This window comes from Chlamydomonas reinhardtii, chromosome 3 (genome assembly GCF_000002595.2).
Source record: "Chlamydomonas reinhardtii strain CC-503 cw92 mt+ chromosome 3, whole genome shotgun sequence".
NCBI lineage: Eukaryota > Viridiplantae > Chlorophyta > Chlorophyceae > Chlamydomonadales > Chlamydomonadaceae > Chlamydomonas > Chlamydomonas reinhardtii.
Window position 1 is genome coordinate 3,899,792 of NC_057006.1, and position 17,663 is coordinate 3,917,454.

General features: G+C 65.1%; 4 protein-coding genes across 5 annotated transcripts in view; 2 read left to right on the top strand and 2 right to left on the bottom strand.

Moving 5' to 3' along the window:
- The window catches only part of CHLRE_03g171250v5 (uncharacterized protein), a 13,026-nt gene extending 4,643 nt beyond the window's left edge, over positions 1 to 8,383 (bottom strand). Inside the window, exons 1-17 of one of the 2 annotated variants that reach the window (XM_043060883.1) lie at positions 8,136 to 8,383; positions 7,995 to 8,015; positions 7,563 to 7,715; positions 6,575 to 7,007; positions 6,098 to 6,253; positions 5,701 to 5,930; positions 5,302 to 5,420; positions 4,844 to 4,998; positions 4,206 to 4,357; positions 3,715 to 3,813; positions 3,337 to 3,429; positions 2,790 to 3,177; positions 2,388 to 2,551; positions 1,775 to 2,234; positions 1,314 to 1,546; positions 953 to 1,057; positions 157 to 744 (exon numbers count right to left, since the gene is read on the bottom strand). In XM_043060883.1, the coding sequence (XP_042926011.1) occupies positions 157 to 744; positions 953 to 1,057; positions 1,314 to 1,546; positions 1,775 to 2,234; positions 2,388 to 2,551; positions 2,790 to 3,177; positions 3,337 to 3,429; positions 3,715 to 3,813; positions 4,206 to 4,357; positions 4,844 to 4,998; positions 5,302 to 5,420; positions 5,701 to 5,930; positions 6,098 to 6,253; positions 6,575 to 7,007; positions 7,563 to 7,715; positions 7,995 to 8,015; positions 8,136 to 8,138 (3,552 nt within the window). In that variant the 5' untranslated portion in view covers positions 8,139 to 8,383. Of the gene's footprint in view, positions 1 to 156; positions 745 to 952; positions 1,058 to 1,313; positions 1,547 to 1,774; positions 2,235 to 2,387; positions 2,552 to 2,789; positions 3,178 to 3,336; positions 3,430 to 3,714; positions 3,814 to 4,205; positions 4,358 to 4,843; positions 4,999 to 5,301; positions 5,424 to 5,700; positions 5,931 to 6,097; positions 6,254 to 6,574; positions 7,008 to 7,562; positions 7,716 to 7,994; positions 8,016 to 8,135 lie in introns of both variants that reach the window. The other variant, XM_043060882.1, reaches the window with a different exon arrangement.
- Positions 8,384 to 8,513: 130 nt separating this feature from the next.
- On the top strand, positions 8,514 to 11,845 carry CHLRE_03g171300v5 (uncharacterized protein). Its single transcript, XM_043060884.1, has 11 exons — positions 8,514 to 8,652; positions 8,801 to 8,858; positions 9,026 to 9,118; positions 9,424 to 9,622; positions 9,804 to 9,920; positions 10,085 to 10,151; positions 10,294 to 10,342; positions 10,485 to 10,558; positions 10,699 to 10,771; positions 10,936 to 11,069; positions 11,232 to 11,845. The coding sequence occupies exons 1-11, from the start codon at positions 8,599 to 8,601 to the stop codon at positions 11,466 to 11,468; spliced, it is 1,155 nt and encodes a 384-aa protein (XP_042926013.1). The 5' UTR covers positions 8,514 to 8,598; the 3' UTR covers positions 11,469 to 11,845.
- Positions 11,846 to 11,875: 30 nt separating this feature from the next.
- Positions 11,876 to 14,733, bottom strand: CHLRE_03g171350v5 (uncharacterized protein). Its single transcript, XM_001703259.2, has 3 exons — positions 13,754 to 14,733; positions 12,810 to 13,535; positions 11,876 to 12,586 (listed from the first exon to the last, which is right to left on the bottom strand). Exons 1-3 carry the CDS (start codon positions 14,435 to 14,437, stop codon positions 12,566 to 12,568), a joined length of 1,431 nt encoding a protein of 476 aa, XP_001703311.1. The 5' UTR covers positions 14,438 to 14,733; the 3' UTR covers positions 11,876 to 12,565.
- A 160-nt stretch (positions 14,734 to 14,893) lies between these two features.
- Positions 14,894 to 17,615, top strand: CHLRE_03g171387v5 (uncharacterized protein). The gene is made up of 3 exons (XM_043060885.1): positions 14,894 to 15,144; positions 15,567 to 15,706; positions 16,129 to 17,615. Exons 2-3 carry the CDS (start codon positions 15,642 to 15,644, stop codon positions 16,331 to 16,333), a joined length of 270 nt encoding a protein of 89 aa, XP_042926014.1. The 5' UTR covers positions 14,894 to 15,144; positions 15,567 to 15,641; the 3' UTR covers positions 16,334 to 17,615.
- Positions 17,616 to 17,663: the final 48 nt, after the last annotated feature.

Genomic DNA, 17,663 nt, shown 5'->3' on the forward strand with positions numbered 1-17,663 from the left:
TACACTTACACACACACAATTACACTTACACTTACACACACACTTTACACACACTCTTACACACAAACTTACACTTACACTTACACTTACACTTAACCCCCCCCCCCACACACACACACCACCCCACCCCCCACCCCCCGACCCCCCCACACACACCTTGGGCTTCTCCTCGCCAGCCGCACCCGAGCCGGATGCCGCCACCGAGCCAGAAGCCCCCGTGCCAGCCCCAGCCCCACCCGCCGCGGCTGCCGCAGCCGCAGCCGCAATCTCTGTGGCGGGCGCCGCCACTCCTGTGGTGGGGTCCTTGATGGTGAGGATCTTCTTCACAGGCGCCGGCGCCGCCGTGGCGAACAGCGGCGCTCGCTCGCGCACCGCCGCCGCCGAGGCCGCGGCGGCCGCCGCCGCCGCCGCCGCCGCCGCGGCCGTGCCGGGCACAAACTCCGCCACTGCTGCCGGGTTGATCGCCGACAGGGGCTTGGAGGACACCGGCGGGAGGCCGCCGGGCACGAACGGCGCCGCGGTGGGCGTGAGCTTCGCCGGGCTCCGCTTCTGCTGTTGCTGCGGGTGCTGGTAGAACTGGGGGTAGCCCTGGAATTGCGGCCCTCCGCCAAAGGCGCCGTACGCGGCTTCGTCGTAGTAGCCGTACGTGCCGTCGTCCTCGCCCTCATCCGCCCACACGCCCTCCTCGCCCTCGCCCTCGCCCTCCTCCTCCAGGACGTCCTCCGGCAGATAGCGAGCAAGGACCTGAGGGTTCGAGTGGACAGGATTGGGGCCTAACTTTTCCGTATTCCAGGGATTGCATCTTCCCACTCCGTCTTCCACGCACGGCTACCCTGTCCCGCTCTCCCTCGCCACCTCCTCCTCAACCTTCTCCTCCTTTTCCTCCTCGTTATTTCCTCCTCCCTCCTCCCTCCTCCCTCCTCCCCCGCCCCTCCTCAGCCCCGCCGCCCACCTGCTCGGTGGGGAAGTCCACCAGGTAGCACACCTCCAGCCTCAGCCCGCGCCGACCCAGCGGCCGCTTGGCCAGCGACATGGCAGCCAGCACGGCCTCCCCTTTCTGGGGGGGTGGAGGGCCGAGAGGGAGGAAAGGGGCGCGGGGCAGGAATCGGGTTGGAATGAGCAGGCGAGGCAGTCGAGATGCTGAAACAAACAGGCAAGAAGAGCGATTTGGGTTGTTGGCAAAGTTTGAAATTGTTTGCTAGCCCTCCTAGCCGGCCCAGGACGGCTGGCAGCCCCCACCGCCGCCCCTGCTCCCGCCCGTGCTCCCGCCCCTGCTCCCCCCTCCCTCCTGCGATACACGCCACGCCACGCACCGTCAGCATCTCCACCGCCGCCGCCGCCTGCTCCCCGAACACGTGCAGCTGCAGCACCTGCCCGTACTCCCCCAGCAGCGCCAGCAGCTGCCGCCACGTGCCGCCGTGCGCGCCGCCGCCGCCGCCCAGCGCCGCCAGCGCGGGCGGCAGCAGCGGCGGCGGCGCCTCGTCCAGCGACTTGACGTCCAGGCACTCCAGCAGCAGGAAGCGCGTACAGCCGCCCTCATTCAGGGCTGCGTGTGCAGGAGCAGGGCGAGGGGCTGAGGGTGAGGGCGGCCAAGACGGTGGGGCGGCCAAGACGGTGCTGGTAGGTGCGGCGGCATGTGCGCTGGACTTCGCCGCAAGCTTCGCAGGTCAGATGGTAGCAGAGGGAGGCAGGCACGCGGCGTGAACGGGTTCGTGAGGTAAACGGTGAGGGATTGTCGTCAGTGTAAGCATGGAGCCCCGCGGCCCCGACTCACATAGCTTCATCTTGGCAAGCGCCTCAGCCACATAGTCCCGCACCGACGCCTCCGCCTGGCCCCGCCGCCCAGTCCCGCCGCCGCCGCCCTCCGCCGCGGCCTCCAGCGGCGGAAACTCGTACATGCGCGGCGCCTCCGCGGCCGCCGCCGCCGCCTGCATCGCCTCCGCGATCGCGCGCCGCGCCTGCTGCGCCCGCTCACGACCCGCCTCGCGCCGAGCCACGCGCGCCGCACGCGCCGCTTCGTCGCTCTCTGCCGCCATAGCGGCGGTGGCCGCCGCCACGCCGGCGCTGGTGCTGCCGCCGCCGCCTCCTCCTCCTCCTGAAGCTGCTTGGAACATGTCGAGATGGAGGGTGATGCCCTTCTTCTTCTTCTTAGCGGCCTGGGCGTGGCTCTGGGAGCCGCCTGCCAGCGGCGCCGCGGCCACCCCCTCCATGTCCTCCGCGGCGCCATCCTCACCCTGCGAAGCAAGCGCAACGCAGCCGCAAAGACAGCTAAGACAGCTAAGACCGACCCGACAATTACTGCGTGCGAAGTGGGTTGAACTACAGCGCTGACAGGACCCAAAGGCATACGCAGGGGCACGGGAACTGACAAGTCTGTAGTTGCATACCTCGCCGGTGTTTGCAGCAGACGCCTCTCCGGCCGTGCCGGGCGCGGGCGCGGGCGCAGCTGGCTCCGCCTCCTCCGCAGCCGCGCGTTTCAGCGGCTTCAACATCGAGTCATCGGGCGGCAGCCGCGGTGGCGAGGCCGAGCTGGCGAGCTGCTCTGGCTCTTCTGCGATAAGCGCGTTTATATGCGGTTCCGCCAGTGAGGTTGCTCTGGGTGCATCAGGCGTGCCGAGCATGTTGAGAACCCAAGCCGGCACAGGCCACATCATAGTGGTCGGCAAACGCCCCGAGCCCCGCCAAAAGTCCGAGCGAAATGTCCGCTCAGCTAGCAAGCTGCTGCAAACGCAGATATGCTATGCCCCCTTATTTGTTAACCGACAAGGAAATAAGCACGAGCAGCTTACCGCGAGCCACGATCTTGGCGCGGTTCACAATGCTGATCCCGCGCGGCTTGGCAGGCTCGGTGGGGGCAGCAGCGCCTGCAGCCGCGCCCGACCCACTTGCCGCCGCCGCTGTCGCCTCCTCCGCCTTGCCGCCTTTGGCCCCCTTGCCGCCCTTCGCCACCGCAGCGCCGGCGCCGGCCGCCTGGCCCTGCCCCGCCGCTGTTGCCGCTGCCGTCGCCGCCGCTGCTGCTGCCGCCGCCGCCGCAGCCGCAGCCGCTCCTGCCGCCGCTGCCGCGCCCTTGACGGCCGCTGCTGCTGCCGCCGCCGCACCCTTGCGGGACTTCTTCGACGCGTGCTGCTGCCCCTGCTGCGACGGCTGCTGGCCTGCCGCCGACCCAGGCGCGTCGGTCTGTGTGGCGGCGAGACACACGGCATGGAGCATGACACGACATGTGACATGGGGCGTGGGGTGACCACTTGGTGGCTTGACCGCCACTTGCTTGCTTGCAATGTGAGGCGCGACACAAAACACGACACGGCACCACACGGTCACACGACACTGACGCACCTGCGGTCGCTTGCGCCGCCCGGCCGCCTCCACCGCCGCCGCCAGCTGGCGGGTGGCGGCGTCCATTGTGTACACGTCGTAGTGGAACAGAGTCTGAGTGGCGGGGGAGCGAGCGAGGGAGGGTTACATGCATGATTATTCACTTTACAGTGAAGGCGTAGCCAGGCACAGTAGTATAGCAGGCGCGAGGGTGGAGGCGGGAGTTGATGGTCAACAGCGGCTGGAAGCGGGAGCGGTCAGGAGTGGAGGCGAGCGGCAGGGGAACGAGGCCACCCGCGGTTGGGCGCCATCAGCCAAACATGCTGTGGCACACCTGGCTGCCGTGTTTGCCCCGGCCATGGCCCACCCATCCGCCCTGCACGCCCCGCCGGCCCCCACCTTGCCGGCTCCGTGCCCCTCCTGGCCCTGGTGGATGTACACACGGCTGATGTGGCCGTCGCAGCAGTCCGTCAGGCAGCGGTGCAGCTTGGGCTTGCCCTGAAAGGCAGGGAGGGAGGGGGTGCATGCCTGATGAATTGAGAAGAAGTTAAGTTGTAGCCAGGGGGTGGGAGGCGACGGCGCGGCGAAGTGGCGGGGTGACCGGCTGCGACGCCAAACCCGACACGCGCTGCACGGCGTGCGCAGGTACGGCACCCACGGGCCTCTGGTTGCTGCTGCATCCCCCCGCACCACCCCACCCGTGCCGTGCCCACAGCTGTCCAGGCCTTCCTGGCTTCAAACGAGCCACAGCGCCCGACAGCCCCATCCTCGCCCTTTTGCATCGGGTTCGGCTTTGTTCGGGCTGGTATCTCCAACCCCACCCGAACCCCTCAACCCCCACGGTGCTCAACCCCTCTCCCCACACGGGCGCCGCACACAACTGCACTCACGTCCTTGCCGGTGGCCTTGAAGGTGCGGTCGAACTCCTCCCCGCCCGCCGCCCGCAGCCCGCCCACGCCCTCCAGGAAGGGCCGCCAGCACTTGTCGTGGAACAGCAGCACGCAGCCGCGGGTGCAGTGCACGCAGTAGCGCTTCTGGTTCTCTGGGGGGTGGCAAAGATTGGAATTGGGGGCGGGGGTTGTAGTTGTTCATGTGGGAAACGGAGTGGTTGCCGGGGATTGAAGGGGGGATGTGGCGGGGGGTTGCCAAAGCGACAATACGCTGGAGCTATGCACTGCGAGTTGCTGGAGCAGGTACGTCAAAGCGGCGGCGGCACAAGGTGGCGGCGGGGACTGGGGCCATGACCGGCGGGAGCGGAGCCGAGAGGCAGTGTTGCGGACACGGGGGGTGCTGGGGCCACGGCGCGAGTGGAGCCGGGCACGAGCACGGCGCAGCGGTAGATGCGCCGGGAGGACGGCGGCAGCAGTTAGTTGGGCGGCAGCCCCTTCGCACCCTGTTTCGCACCCGCCCCATCTTCTCTATCCTCCTTCTCTGCCTGTGCTCCGCTCGTTTTCGTTGGTTTTAGTTTAGTTTGGGCTGGTATTTATAAAACCCCCCGCTTCTCTCCCGTTCTCCGCCCTGCACTCACCCCGCACCCGGAACCGCGGCTCGTCGCACAGCAGCTCCGTCTCGTTGCCTGGCCGCAGGCAGCAGTAGCCCAGCGGCTGGTCGGCGCCACCGCCGCGGCCGTCGTCCTCGATCAGGCCCAGCTCGCGGCGGCGCCGCTGCCGCTCCTCCTCCTCCCTGCGTGCAACAGATGACGACGCGCATGCGGGCGATACTTCAGCACTTGGCCATCAACTATCAATACCGTACATGCACGCACATGCACACACGACTAACAAGGCTCTAGGGCGGCACGGGCAAAGCGGAAGGCCTCATCCCGCGGGCCGATGTCCGGTCACGCGGATCACCCATTGTTCATGACAGGCTTGCCCCCAGGATTGCATTGGGTTTAGTTCAGTTTGGGCTGGTATCTACCCCCCCCCAGCCCCCTAGCCCCCAACCAGCCCACCCCGGCCCCTAGCCCGCAGCCCCCGCACCCACTTGGCCAGGTACTGTTGCCAGGCGTCGTCGTTGGCGAAGTCGGCGCGCGTGTACACCACAGCCTCGGGCGCGGGCTCGGGCGCGCCGCCGCCCTTCTTGCTGCGCTTGGCCTTCTCCTGCTGCTGCAGCAAGGATGTGTGTGTGTGTGTGTGTACGTGTGTTACAAGGATGTGTGTGTATATGTGTATGTGTATGGGGGCGGGGCAGTCAGTTGCGGACATGTGCAGGTAGGCAGGTGCGTGGGCGGAGTACAAAGTACGGCGCGAGGTCTGGTGAGCGGGGGCGCGCGTAAATATCCCCCCACGTGTTTACCCAACCCTCCGCGCCTCCGCGCCCCACCTGCACCCCACCTCACCCTCACTTTAATCAACCCCACCTCATCCCCAACCCCAACCCCACCTTGGCCTCTGCCGCCGCCTTCTTGGCCGCCGCCGCCTTCTTGGCCGCCCGCCGCTCGCTCGCCTCCTTTGCCGCCGCCTTCTCGCGCGCCTCCCGCTCCTGCTGCTGCCACGGCTGCTCCTGCCGGCCGCCGCCGGCCGCCCCGCCCTCCTCGTCGCTGGCGTCACTGGGCGGCGCCAGGGGCGGCACGTCGCTGTCACTGTCCTCGTCATCATCCTCTGGTCCGGCGCCTGTGGGGGCAGCAACGGGCAGCCGGCAGGCAGGCAGGTAGGCAGGCAGGTAGGCATGTATGGGGTGGCCGTAGTAGAAAGGCGAGAGGTAAACCCTGTAAGGTCTGGGGGTGGCAGGGCGGCCAACCCCTGTGGGTGGCCCCGCAGCCGCACCCGCTGCCACACACCTGCATTGTGGGGCTGCTGCTCCCGGCCGCCTGCGCCGCCGCCGGCCCCCGCCGCCCTGGCGCCTGGCGGCCGCACCGCCTCCCGCGCGCCCACGCCGGCGTTGCGGTAGCTGCCGTCCACGGCAGCCGGTTTGCTGGGGCTGGCGTTCAGAAAGCCTGCGGAACATGCGGCAGCCAGATTGTCAAGAATGCCAGATGGCCAGCTGGTTGTCGAGAAGGAGCTGTGTCCAGCTGGCGCGAGCGGCGTGTTGGTGCAGCCGGGTCCCGCCGGCAGCCTGTGGGTAGCTTCGCACATTCCTGGACCGCTGCCGGCGCTCAGCCGCCACGTCAGCCCACCTGCCACCGTAATCCTGTGCACGCGGCACTGGGACAGCGTCCCGACGGCCCACGGCCCACGGCCCGTACAAGCCCGCCCTTTTCCCGTTGTGCTTGTTCACCACGCCCACACACACACGCCCCCGCGCACGCACGTCTCACCCGGCCGCAGCCCCGAACCCGGCGGCTTGCCCGCCGCGCTGCTGGCGGCGCCGCCGCGCGCCACAAACGACGCGGCGGCTGCACGGCGGCGGTCCTGCTCGTCATCATCCGAATACACCAGCCCCGGCATCTCCTCCTCATCCTCCACCCCCTCCTCCGCGCCGCCAGTGTCGCCAGTAGCAAAGACGCCGTTGGGGAATGCGGCAGGCGCGGTGTAGGCGTACAGGGCGGCGTTCCTGCCCGCGTCCTCCTCGTAATCCTCATCGTCGTTATCATCGTCGTCATCATCATCATCATCGGCCTCGTAGTCCTCATCATCCGACAGAATGTCATTATCTTCGTCCTCATCCCCATCATCATGCTCGTCGTCGTCCTCTTCTTCATCATCGGTCAGCTCCTCCACGACCGCGCGATTGCCGGCACGAGCGGCACCCTGCAGAAGATCGGGCGGTGGGCGGAGGCGGCAGTGGGCGAGGCAAGGCAGGGCAGGGCAGGGCTAAGCCAGACGGCGGCGGTGATGGACCGCAATGCGCAGCGCGGGGCGGTGTGAGGGTCAGGGGGGCAGGGGGCGCGGAGAGGGCCGCGGCCGGGGGCTGGACGGCAGCAGCGCGCGCTGCACAGGGACCCCCGGCCAGGCTGCGGCACGGCGGGGAGCCAGGAGCTGCTCCCCGCCGTGCCCCTGGCAACACGCACAGCAGCTGTTGGCGCGCCCCGACCTCGGCGGGCCCCTGCATTCGCGGGCCCCGAGGATGTAGGGACTGGCCGGGCGGCAGCTGGCAGCCCCCCCCCCCCCCACCACCTAGGCGACCGGCTCATTACGGTATGACCCGCCCCCGCGGCAGCCTCTGATGCTGGCGCGCCGCGCCGCCACCCCACAGCAGCCCCCGGCCCCGGCAGCCTCCCAACCCCCAGCAGTTCCCAACCCCCAGCACTCCGAGCGCGGCCTCAGCTGTTGCGGCCCGAGCCAACCCGTGCAACCCCAACCCACATTGGCGGGAGGGGGCGCGGCGGCGCCGGCGCGCTGGCCGCCACTGCTGCCGGCGGGGCCGCCATGATCGCGGTCGCTGTCGTCCTCATCCGTGGCCAACGCCGGTAGGTCCCCGTCTGTGTCCTCCTCATCCGAGTATACCAGCTGCGGGGGCTGTGGGGAGAGGAGAGCAGAAGGGGAGAACCGAGGACCGGGCAGCAGGTGTAGGGAGGCACTGCGTAGTGGCGTGCCCTTGGGCAGATCAGTCAAGGAGCTTGGGCGCTCGCGCTGAAAGGAACAGGTTGTGCAAGCTTCAGCAACATGGCCCCTCCCTTCTTGCACCCTAAATTTTGAAGTTGCAGGCAAGCTGCCTGCCCCTTCCAGCGGGGGTGCGCGGAGCCAGGGGTAGGGTCGAGTCACGGAGCCAGCAGCGCAGACCCCTTCGCCACGCACCGCTTCGTCCTCCTCCTTGACCTGCATCGTGAGAATACAAGAGCACGATCACGATAAATCAGGAGCAAGAGAGCAAGAGAAGGCGAGGATTCGCTGCCGCAAACACACAACGAAACAGGCCTGATATTGTTTCAATCGCACCATATGGAAGACTCCTTGTGTTTTATTGCGCTCTGCGCCTTCGGGCCGAAGGCCGGCCCAGCCTTACGTCGACTAGCAGAACGAGCTCTTCACAGACACTATCATGAAGGTAGAATCAGGATCCAGCAAGTAACCTGTCAAAGTACTCAAGCTTCAAGCGCCTTGTGGAGTCGTGGTGCGCGTGCTGGGAACGCAAAATCCTTGTTCTCTAGGTATTTATGGCCGCACTTGAGGCATATTTGCATCAATCTATCTAAATATCAAGCTCCAGTCGAGACGGAAAGGCTACCTTGTGCATAGAAACTTTGCATGAGGTTTCTGATTAAGCATTGGCCTGCGCGTGTGTGTTTGACAATCAAACACTGTCCAATCGATCCTGACTCGCACACATGCATCAACTGTGACTTCTGGGCGCTCCAGATAGAACCTATCAGCAAAATCCACTCGCGCCTTCTCGCGAACCATGGCAGACCTAAGCTTCCTGAATTTGGAGGAGGTGGAGGAAGAGGCTAAAAAGGTCCGTGCCTCACTAAGGGGGCCGCTGGAGCTTTGGAGCCCGTGCAAAACACACCGTGCCGACCCGCAGCCTGCCTGCTTGCCGCCTGCCTGCTTGCCGCCTGCCTGCTTGCCGCCTGCCTGCCTTTGTCGTCGGTGCCGGCATGCAGGTTATGCCCAAAATGGCGTTTGACTATTACAGCACTGGCAGTGACACCTGCTACACGGGTAGGCAACTTTGTTGGGTGGTATCCTTTACCGCCTGCGCTGCAGCTGCCCGTCTGTGAGCCTTCAGTGCTTGAGTATCGCCGTAGCGCGTGGCCGCTCACAGCACATCACTGCAGGCCGCGAGCTGTCAATCTGCCGTGCCAACGCCGTATGTCCTGCCCTTGCAGTCGGCGAGAACCGCAGCTGCTTCTCGCGGTACCTGCTGCTGCCGCGCATGCTGCGCAACGTCAGCCGCGTAGACACCAGCCACGAGCTCTTTGGTGGGTTTGGTGGGTTCGGTGGCTGTGCAGCTCGCTTCCTGCGGCTCATACTACCGTAGTTGAACTGGCGCCGCACTACATATTCTGAGCTTATAAAGCCACGGACAGCATCCTGCGACCAGGGGACCTGGACGTGTCTTGTCGCCGCCGCCACTTGGGTCATGCTCTTGCTCTTCGTCCCACTCCACCGAAACACCGCGCCGCTCCGCGCCTGCCCGCCACCCTCTCCGCACCCCACCTGCAAGCTTTCCGCCCTTTGCATGCACCCTCACCGCACCCCAAACCCCCAAACCCCGCTGCCGCAGGCATCCGCTCCTCCATGCCGGTGTGGGTGGCGCCCATGGCCATGCACGGCCTGGCGCACCCGGGCCGGGAGGTGGCCACCTGCCGCGCCGCTGCCGCCGCCGGCGTGCCCTTCACCTTCTCCACCGTCGCGACGTCTTCGCTGCAGGAGATCCAGGAGACGGGGCACGACAACCGTATCTTCCAGCTCTACGTCATCAGGTGGGCAGTGCGCCCTCACGCCCGGTGCGGCTGGGCCAATATACGGTGTGGCTTGACTCGGTCGGAGCTCGTGAGACGCCCGACAAGCCACAGGCACTGTTTCGGACCTCCAGTGGGGCAAATGCAGGTCACGCCGCCAGGAACTACCGCCCAAAGCATCACCGTGACACGCTGCCTTCAGGAACCGGGAGGTGGTGCGGCGGTGGGTGACGGAGGCGGAGTCGCGCGGCTTCAAGGCGCTCATGGTGACGGTGGACGCGCAGCGGCTGGGCAACCGGGAGGCGGACGCGCGCAACAAGTGAGCGTGGCAGTTGCGGAGTAGTGCTGCTGGAGTGCTGCTGGGGCGGCGGGAGCGCACCGGCTTGCGCATCCAGCCGGACCGCTGGTGGTGGCGAAGTGTTCTCTCGTTCGGGGTCACCGGCCGCATTCTGACACAGACAAATCCTGACACGGGGCGCACAGGTTCACGCTGCCGCCGGGTCTGGCGCTGCGCAACCTGGAGTACCTGTCCTCGGCCTCCACGGTGCAGGTGGGGGGCCAGGGGGCGAGTGGCCTGTGTGCGACTGTGTGTGCTGGGTGGCTGCAGCATGGAGCGAATGGACGGTACTTCCTTGCACGGCCCGGCCTGTTACCTTATCTCGCTCAGCACCTGAGGACCCGCTGTCTTGCAGGCGCGGGACAGCCAGGACGGCTCGGGGCTGATGAAGTTGTTCACGTCAGGTGCGGCGCGGCCCGGAGGAGTGAAGCAACAGCGGCACAGTGGAGCAGCAGCTTGGCCCCGAACCAAGCGCATAGCCCAGCCGTACACCATGTTGACGGACCGTAATCGCACGCTGCCGTTTACACAAACATACGCACACAGAGGTGGACGACTCGCTCACGTGGGAGTTCATTCCCTGGCTGCGCGGCGTCACCAAACTGCCCATCATCGTGAAGGTGCGAGCCGCGGCCGTTGCTTCAAAAAAAGCTAGGAGCCATCCGCATGGTGCGGTACACGACCCGATCTGCAGTGCCGCACGCGTGCGTAATCCTTACAAGCGTCTCCCCGGATCCTACAAACCCTTCCGACATGCCAGGGCCTGCTGTCGCCCGCGGACGCCGAGCTGGCGGTGCAGTACGGCGTGGACGGCATCGTGGTCAGCAACCATGGTAGGCTCCGGGTTCTATCGTTGCGGCCTTTGCACGTTTTTGTTTGGCGCATTAAACACAGCTCCATGACACTCAGGTGTCAGAGCCCGGGCCTGCTGCAGCCGTTAGGCATAGGGGACTGCTGCAGTCTGGTTGGGGTACCGACGATGCGACGCGCTGCGCAGGTGGACGCCAGCTGGACTACGCGCCCAGCGGGCTGCACATGCTGCCGGCGGTGGTGGCGGCGGTGCGCGGCTGCGGCAGCTCAATACCGGTCCTGGTGGACGGCGGCGTGCGGCGGGGGACGGACGTCATCAAGGTGTGGCGGCGGCGTGCGTGTTTTTGCGGCAAGTCTGTCTGGTAGCCCGGCAGGATGGAATGATGCCTGCAAACCAAGTGCAGCTGTGTGACACTGCCACGGTGTGACGTTATGGATATCGTGCCGGTGTTGAAAGTACCGTTTCCTGCTTGCCACCTGCAGGCGCTGGCGCTGGGTGCGTCGGGCGTTCTGTTGGGGCGGCCGGTGCTATACGGGCTGGCAGTGGGCGGGCAGGCGGGCGTGGAGCGCGTACTGCAGCTGCTGCGCAGCGAGATTGAGCTGTCCATGGCGCTGGCAGGCTGCAGCAGCGTGCAGCAGATCGGGCCGCAGCTGCTGCTGCCCGCGCCCAGCGCCGGGCCCGCGCCACCCATGCCGGCGGCGCAGCTGTGCAAGCTGTAGCGCGGAGTGCGAGAGTTCAAGCAATGGCGCGATTGCGTCGTGTCGATGCCGGGATGCATGCACGGTGATTGACTGCAGCAAAAGAAAGAGCGAGTACAGGTCGAAGTGGGCCCCAAAGTGATCCCGATGAGCGCTTCTGAGTGCTGATGTGGCTGGTCGGCGTGACAGCAGGATGTGACAGAATACCGGTACGGTAGTGGCAACACTGGGGGAGAATGTACATTATGCCTGGCCGAAACGAAGGCCAGTGTGAGCTCCTGCTGCGAGTACTTGCCGACGTATTGTCGGAATGGTTGTGTGATGCAGTCTGTTGGGCTGGCTCCCGTTGTTGCAGAGAGACTCCCACCAGAGACCGCGGCATCATAGAACTTGACACGCAGCAAGGGAAACCCTGACAAGCAGGTATCTTGAGGAAAGCATTACATGCATGCCCACATCACGATGCACCCTCCAATCACAGTGCACTCGCTTGCCTCCGCTTCATCTAGTTATGGGCTTCATGTGAGAAGCCCTTTCGATGTGTGTCTATTCTGCTAGCCTCCGAATCATCGATGGCACCTGGAATTAATCAGGTCTACAGCCTGCTACCCATGCTGCTCCCACTATTACCCAAACAAGTGGGAGAAGGCGACGTTGGCGCCCTTTCTGTTGCACTCACGACACCACACACACCCACACGAAAAGTAATTTCTGCAGACCGGCCCATTTCGGCGGGTCCTTTACTGCCACGCACGCTACACTGTCTGGAGTCAAAACCTAGTTTGGTTGGTCATGGTCGTCAGTATGTCCAAACCTCTGTCGCAGCAGCAGGAACCGCCTGCCATAGCTACATCAGTCACGTGCAACTAAGAGGTCAGTCACCTCGAGGTCCGCCACAGGTAACCATGCGGCCATACAGGCGCAAGATACAGAGCGCTGGCAGCACCGCTCTTTCCTTGCCCCATTTGCAACATTCCTCGCACGCTGACTGCCCCGCACGCCCCCGCGTCTAGTGACACCACCACCTCGCCACCTGGCGTCAGCCGCTCTCCGCGTGCAGCGTCGCGGCTCCCGTCATCAGGTGCGCCAAAGCGTGGGGCAGCAGTCCGGAAAGAAGCTTAAAAGAGAGAGCCAGGCGCCTGAGGAGAGGGAAGCAAACGAGGGACAGACGTCAGCACAATGTGCGGTACGTTGCGTCAGCTGAACGCCAACAGCCGACAAGCTGCAAATGCAACGGCATCACGCTTGATGCAACCACCATCGTAACCCCCATGCATAGTTTAGACCCATAGTTTAGACCCCATAGAACCCACGCGCACCCCGCCAAGTTGGTCGTCCCCGACATCAAGGAAACAAACGCACCTGGGCCTTCTCCTTCTCGTACGTCTCGAAGTACTGGTAAATGATGGTCACAGCCAGCAGGATACCGGTGCCCGAGCCAATGGCGCCCATGAAGTCGGCCACGATGGTCAGAGCGCCGATGCACATGCCGCCGAAGGCCGCGGCAATGGGGATGTAGCGGTTCAGCTCCTTCTTCAGGGAGGCGGTGGTGTCGCGGTGGCCCTGGATGAACATCTGCTGCTCCTTCAGCTGCTTGGCGACGTCGCTGGCGCTGCTGCCCGACACCTCAATCCAGGTCTTGGAGAACAGCGCGCAGGCAGTGAGCATGAAGGTCACGTAGAACAGCGCGTGCAGCGGGTTTTGCGCCACCTCGGTCAGGCTGCTGGGGGGCGAGATGTAGTACACCAGGCCGCCCACGGGGATCATCTGGCCGCCACCGTACTCGGTCTGCTGCCAGCGGCCCAGCAGCTGCACCAGCATGTTGCCGCCGTAGCGCTTGTACAGCAGCTGGGAGATGAAGTACAAGTTGGACACCAGGGCGGACTGCAGGATGATGGGCATGTTGCTGGTGTAGAACAGCTTGATGGGGTAGTTGCCCTGCTGGCCGCGGGCGCGCTTGTTGCGCACGGGCAGGTCGACGCGGAAGCCCTGGAAGTAGATGACCACCAGGAAGATGAGGATGGTGGCCATCAGGTTGGTCATGTTGGGCAGGTTAGTGCGGTAGAAAGCCTCCTTCAGGCCGCGGACCTGCACACAAGAGGCAAGGGAAGTTGGGCGGGACGTGATTTAGACACGAGGGCTGTAGCAGGGGGGTACAGCAGCCGGGACCAAATACCCGGGCGCAGACTATTGCCCCTCCGGTTTCCCCGCCGCGCAACGGGTTACATAGCATGAAACAAGCCACTTGGCGGGCGGGCACGCTGGGCCACGCCCTGCAACCTGTTACCCCTCGCGTTTCCCCTTACCTTATCGGACCGGGTGATGAGGAGGTGGAACATGGCGATGATGGCACCCTCGAACTCAGCACCGCGGGGGCCAGTGATGGTGTAGGGGCTGAACGCCTTCCAGATGATGGACTCGCAGATGTTGGTGGCGATGAAGAGGGAGATACCCGAGCCCAGGCCGTAGCCCTTCTGCAGCAGCTCATCAAGGCAGATGACGATGATGCCAGCCATGAACAGCTGAGTAATAATCAGAATAGCGTTGACAGCGCCCAGCTCACGCACGTCGCCATACATGCCGGAGACAACATAAGCGACAGCCTCGCCAATGGTGATCAGCACGCCGAGCAGCTTCTGCGCGCCGTTCAGCAGCTCGCGGTCCGCCTTCACGCTGTTGTCGACGTCGATAATCTTGGAACCAGCAAGCAGCTGCATAACCAGGCCGGAGGTGACGATGGGACTAATACCGAGCTCCATACAGGTGCCGCGGTTGGACGCCATGATAACACGGACCCAGTAAAAGGGGTCGCTGCTGCTGTTGGTCTTGATGCCATAAAGAGGCAGCTGAGAGCAGACCAGGAAGATGAACAGCGTAACCGCGGTGTAGAGGAACTTCTCCCTGAAGGGAACGCGCCGGTCGGCTTGCTGCACATCGGGCAGCACCGAGAGGAACGGCCGCACTAGGTTTAGCGGCCGGAAGCCCGCCATTTGTCCTTGTCCTGAACTCCTAGACCAGATCCGGTAAGCTGGGGCTTCCCGAGAGACTCAGGACTCAAGTTCAATGCGATCTGAAGTCGCGTCCTGCTACAGAGGGCAGCGTCGCTGCTCCCGAGTAATGGTATGTAACAGTCGAGACTACCCTGACTGTGTTTGAAGAGACGGTGTGCCCTTCTGTGTCTGTGGCGCGCTTCAAGTTCGGTCGAGCAATGAGCCCATTGCGCGTCCGTACGCCCTCGCTGTCCCCGCTCCCGCGCAACGGGCCGGCCTAGCGCCCGCAACAGGCCGGACGGAGATAGTTTAGTGCCTGACATATCATAATTCGCTGACAGCGGTGGACTAGCGGCCTTCCCAGCGAATGCAGTAGCGACATGCCGGGGACACGTCTTTCCTCTGACCTCGGCGTTCAGGCTTGCTGACTGTTTAACAACAACCTTACGATACATGGCTATTGCTCTTAGCTTGGCTGGGGCGAAATTGCGTTCGCGACCGGAGCCGACTGCAACAGACGGTCAGCGCCCAGCCGAAGTTCCCCATGGGCGGGGGCGCTCATGGCACTTGCAGCCGTTGCTTTCCCTGCACCTGCCCCTGCCCGTGCGCAGCAGCACTCTACATTCATCGCTCGACGTAGGCCGTGCTAACACTGTGGTTCGCTGACGCGTGCACGGAGCAGAAGCATGTGCTGAGGCCGTGGACAGGTGTGAGAGCACACGGTGGGCAGGGTACCATACACGACTGGCGCCCTTGGGACGCCCACTGTGCCGGCCAGCACATAGTCCATCTCCGGCGTATAAGAGGATTTCTGCCGCGCACTGCCGCACCCCTGGAAATAGGAGCAACGGGAGCAGCGCGAATTCTGCCGCGCACTGCCGCACCCCTGGAAATAGGAGCAACGGGAGCAGCGCGAATGGGCATATTCACGCGGGCGGCGGGTGGGATGTGTGTTGGTAGCCCGGTGGCAGCCAGGGCACACCCGGGCTGTAGCTTGCTCGTAACCCGCCCGGAACTTTGTGTCTGTGTCTGTCAGAGCTGTAGAGGGTACATGGGGCTACACACGCTCGGGGTACCCCAGGGACCTGTTGGGCGGTGTGATGACTGGGCATGATGTCCCCACTCACAGGGGGACCTCATCAGGACGCGGCACGCCAGAGCTAGCGAGGGGGCCTCCGGGACCGTTGAGGAGTTTGAAGCACACATGCTGCCTGGAGTTTGCGGGCTCTACTCAGGACCCCTGCTGTGGGGCGTGACGGTGCTGCAGCGGTGGGGCGTGGAGCCGGTCGGGCTTCACCGCTGGCGTCGCTAGGCCGGGGCTATTCCCTTGAGCGCGGGTCAGCGCACGGAGAGTACAGGGTCCGCTGGCACGTCTTGTGACTGCCCATAGTGCCCTGGATGGCCCTGGCAGAAGCGGGCTGGGGCATTGGGAGCCACGCTTAGGCACGCGGGTGTGAGCGGCACGCACTTAGCTCTCACCCATTGATGCCAGTTGCCTGTGCGCTTTGGTTCACGCGCTGTTGTGTAGTGGGGTCCTGGCGGTACCGCGGGCGCACCAGTCCTGCACCCGGGGCGCACGTCTGTGCCGTAAGCGCGCGACTTGGCGGCGTTCGTGGCCTGCCGGCTCTGAGCCGTCGTGGGCAGGCTTTGGGTGTGCTGTTTCTCAAGGCGTGCAACCCTAACCTTCCCAGGCTCCCCCCCTCTCACTCACCCCACCATCCGTATGGCCTCCTGAGCGCCGCCGCCTCTGCACTGGTGTTGGTCCAGGGCATGAGTGGCACGGGCCGAGCCCCGTCAAGGGGCCAGGCAGCCGGGCGCGGCGGCCTGTGGGCGCTGTGTGCGGCGTTGGGTTTGTGGCGCGACAGCTCTGTCGACTGGGCCCCCTCTGGCTGCTGAGGCGGGTGCTGGTGCGCGGCGGCGGCGGCGCGGAACGCGGGCAGTGGCGCGGTAAGTGGCAATGGCACTGGGAGACTGCCGTACGTGTGGTTGGGCTGGGCGTGGGTCTCTGGACCTGAGGCGGTACGGAGGGGTCGTGGCCTGGCACACACAGGGTGAAGGTGCAGATGGTAATGCCATGGCCAGGCCAATGTGGCGATTTGTACAGCGTTGGTGATGGGGTTGCCGACGGGGTTGTACAGGGCTGAGGAAGCTCCGGGATGCGAGTGCTTCGTGGAAGGTTATGTGCCACAATGCTAGTTGCCCCTGCTCCCATGCGAGCGCCGCCACGTTTACTGGCGGTCTGTGCGAGGTGCGTATGTCGGAGCGTATGCGGGCATGAGACTCACCCGCGCATGGGAGCGACGATGTGACGTGGTGTACAGGTTGAACGGGCCTAGTTCGGGGGCAGCAAAATGTGCGAGGGGCGGCATTGCGGGCAGGTAGGACTGGGGTGCCGCCTGGCTGCCCCACAGGTACGGCGGCGGAGCTAGCGGCGCAGTCCTTGGCGCTAGCGGCGAGGAGGAGGAGGCGGACGGGTGGCAGACGCGCGACGGGGCTGACGCGGAGCACTGCCAGACGGGGACGCGGACACGGCGCGCAGGCCCCTCATGGGCTGTGGTGGGGCCAGGGGCACTGCAGGCACTGTGAGTTGGAGCCAGGGAGGTGAAGTTCAAGCGGGGTGCCTGAGGGAAGGAACTTGGCAGGGCGCGCCAGGGGCTGCTGCCGACAGGTGGGCTGCACCCAGGACTCGGGCATTAGCTTCACGCGCAAGGGAGCACGACTGGCAGCACTTCTACTGACGCACGGGCACTGGGTTATGCAAGCGCCCCCTTGCTGCCCTCGTGGTCTCGGTGCCGCTACGTGCGGCAACACAGCTTGCTGGCAGCCGGCGGCACAGGCAGCGCATGCCAGCACGTGGCATGTGGGTCCGACCCACTGCGTGCTTATATGTGCCGGGACCATCGGGCTGGAGCCCTGGGCCGGAGCGCCGTTGCGGCTGGGGCGCCGCGGTATGGCGTGGGGTGCTACACGGCCAGTGATTACAACGTATGCGTGTGGGAACCTGCGTTTGCACAACTGTAGCTGGCTGCGTTGCCCGTCGGGAACCGACACGTGGCTGGGGGGTGGGGCAGGGGCGTGGATCACGGTACTTGGATGGCGCTGCTGGCGGTGCATGGCCACGGACAAGAGCTCGGTGGTTCTGACCGCCATTCACAGCACGCTTTAATCATCCTGACCACCAGCGGCGCACCAGCATATGCCTGGAGTGTTTGAATTCGGGCCGGGG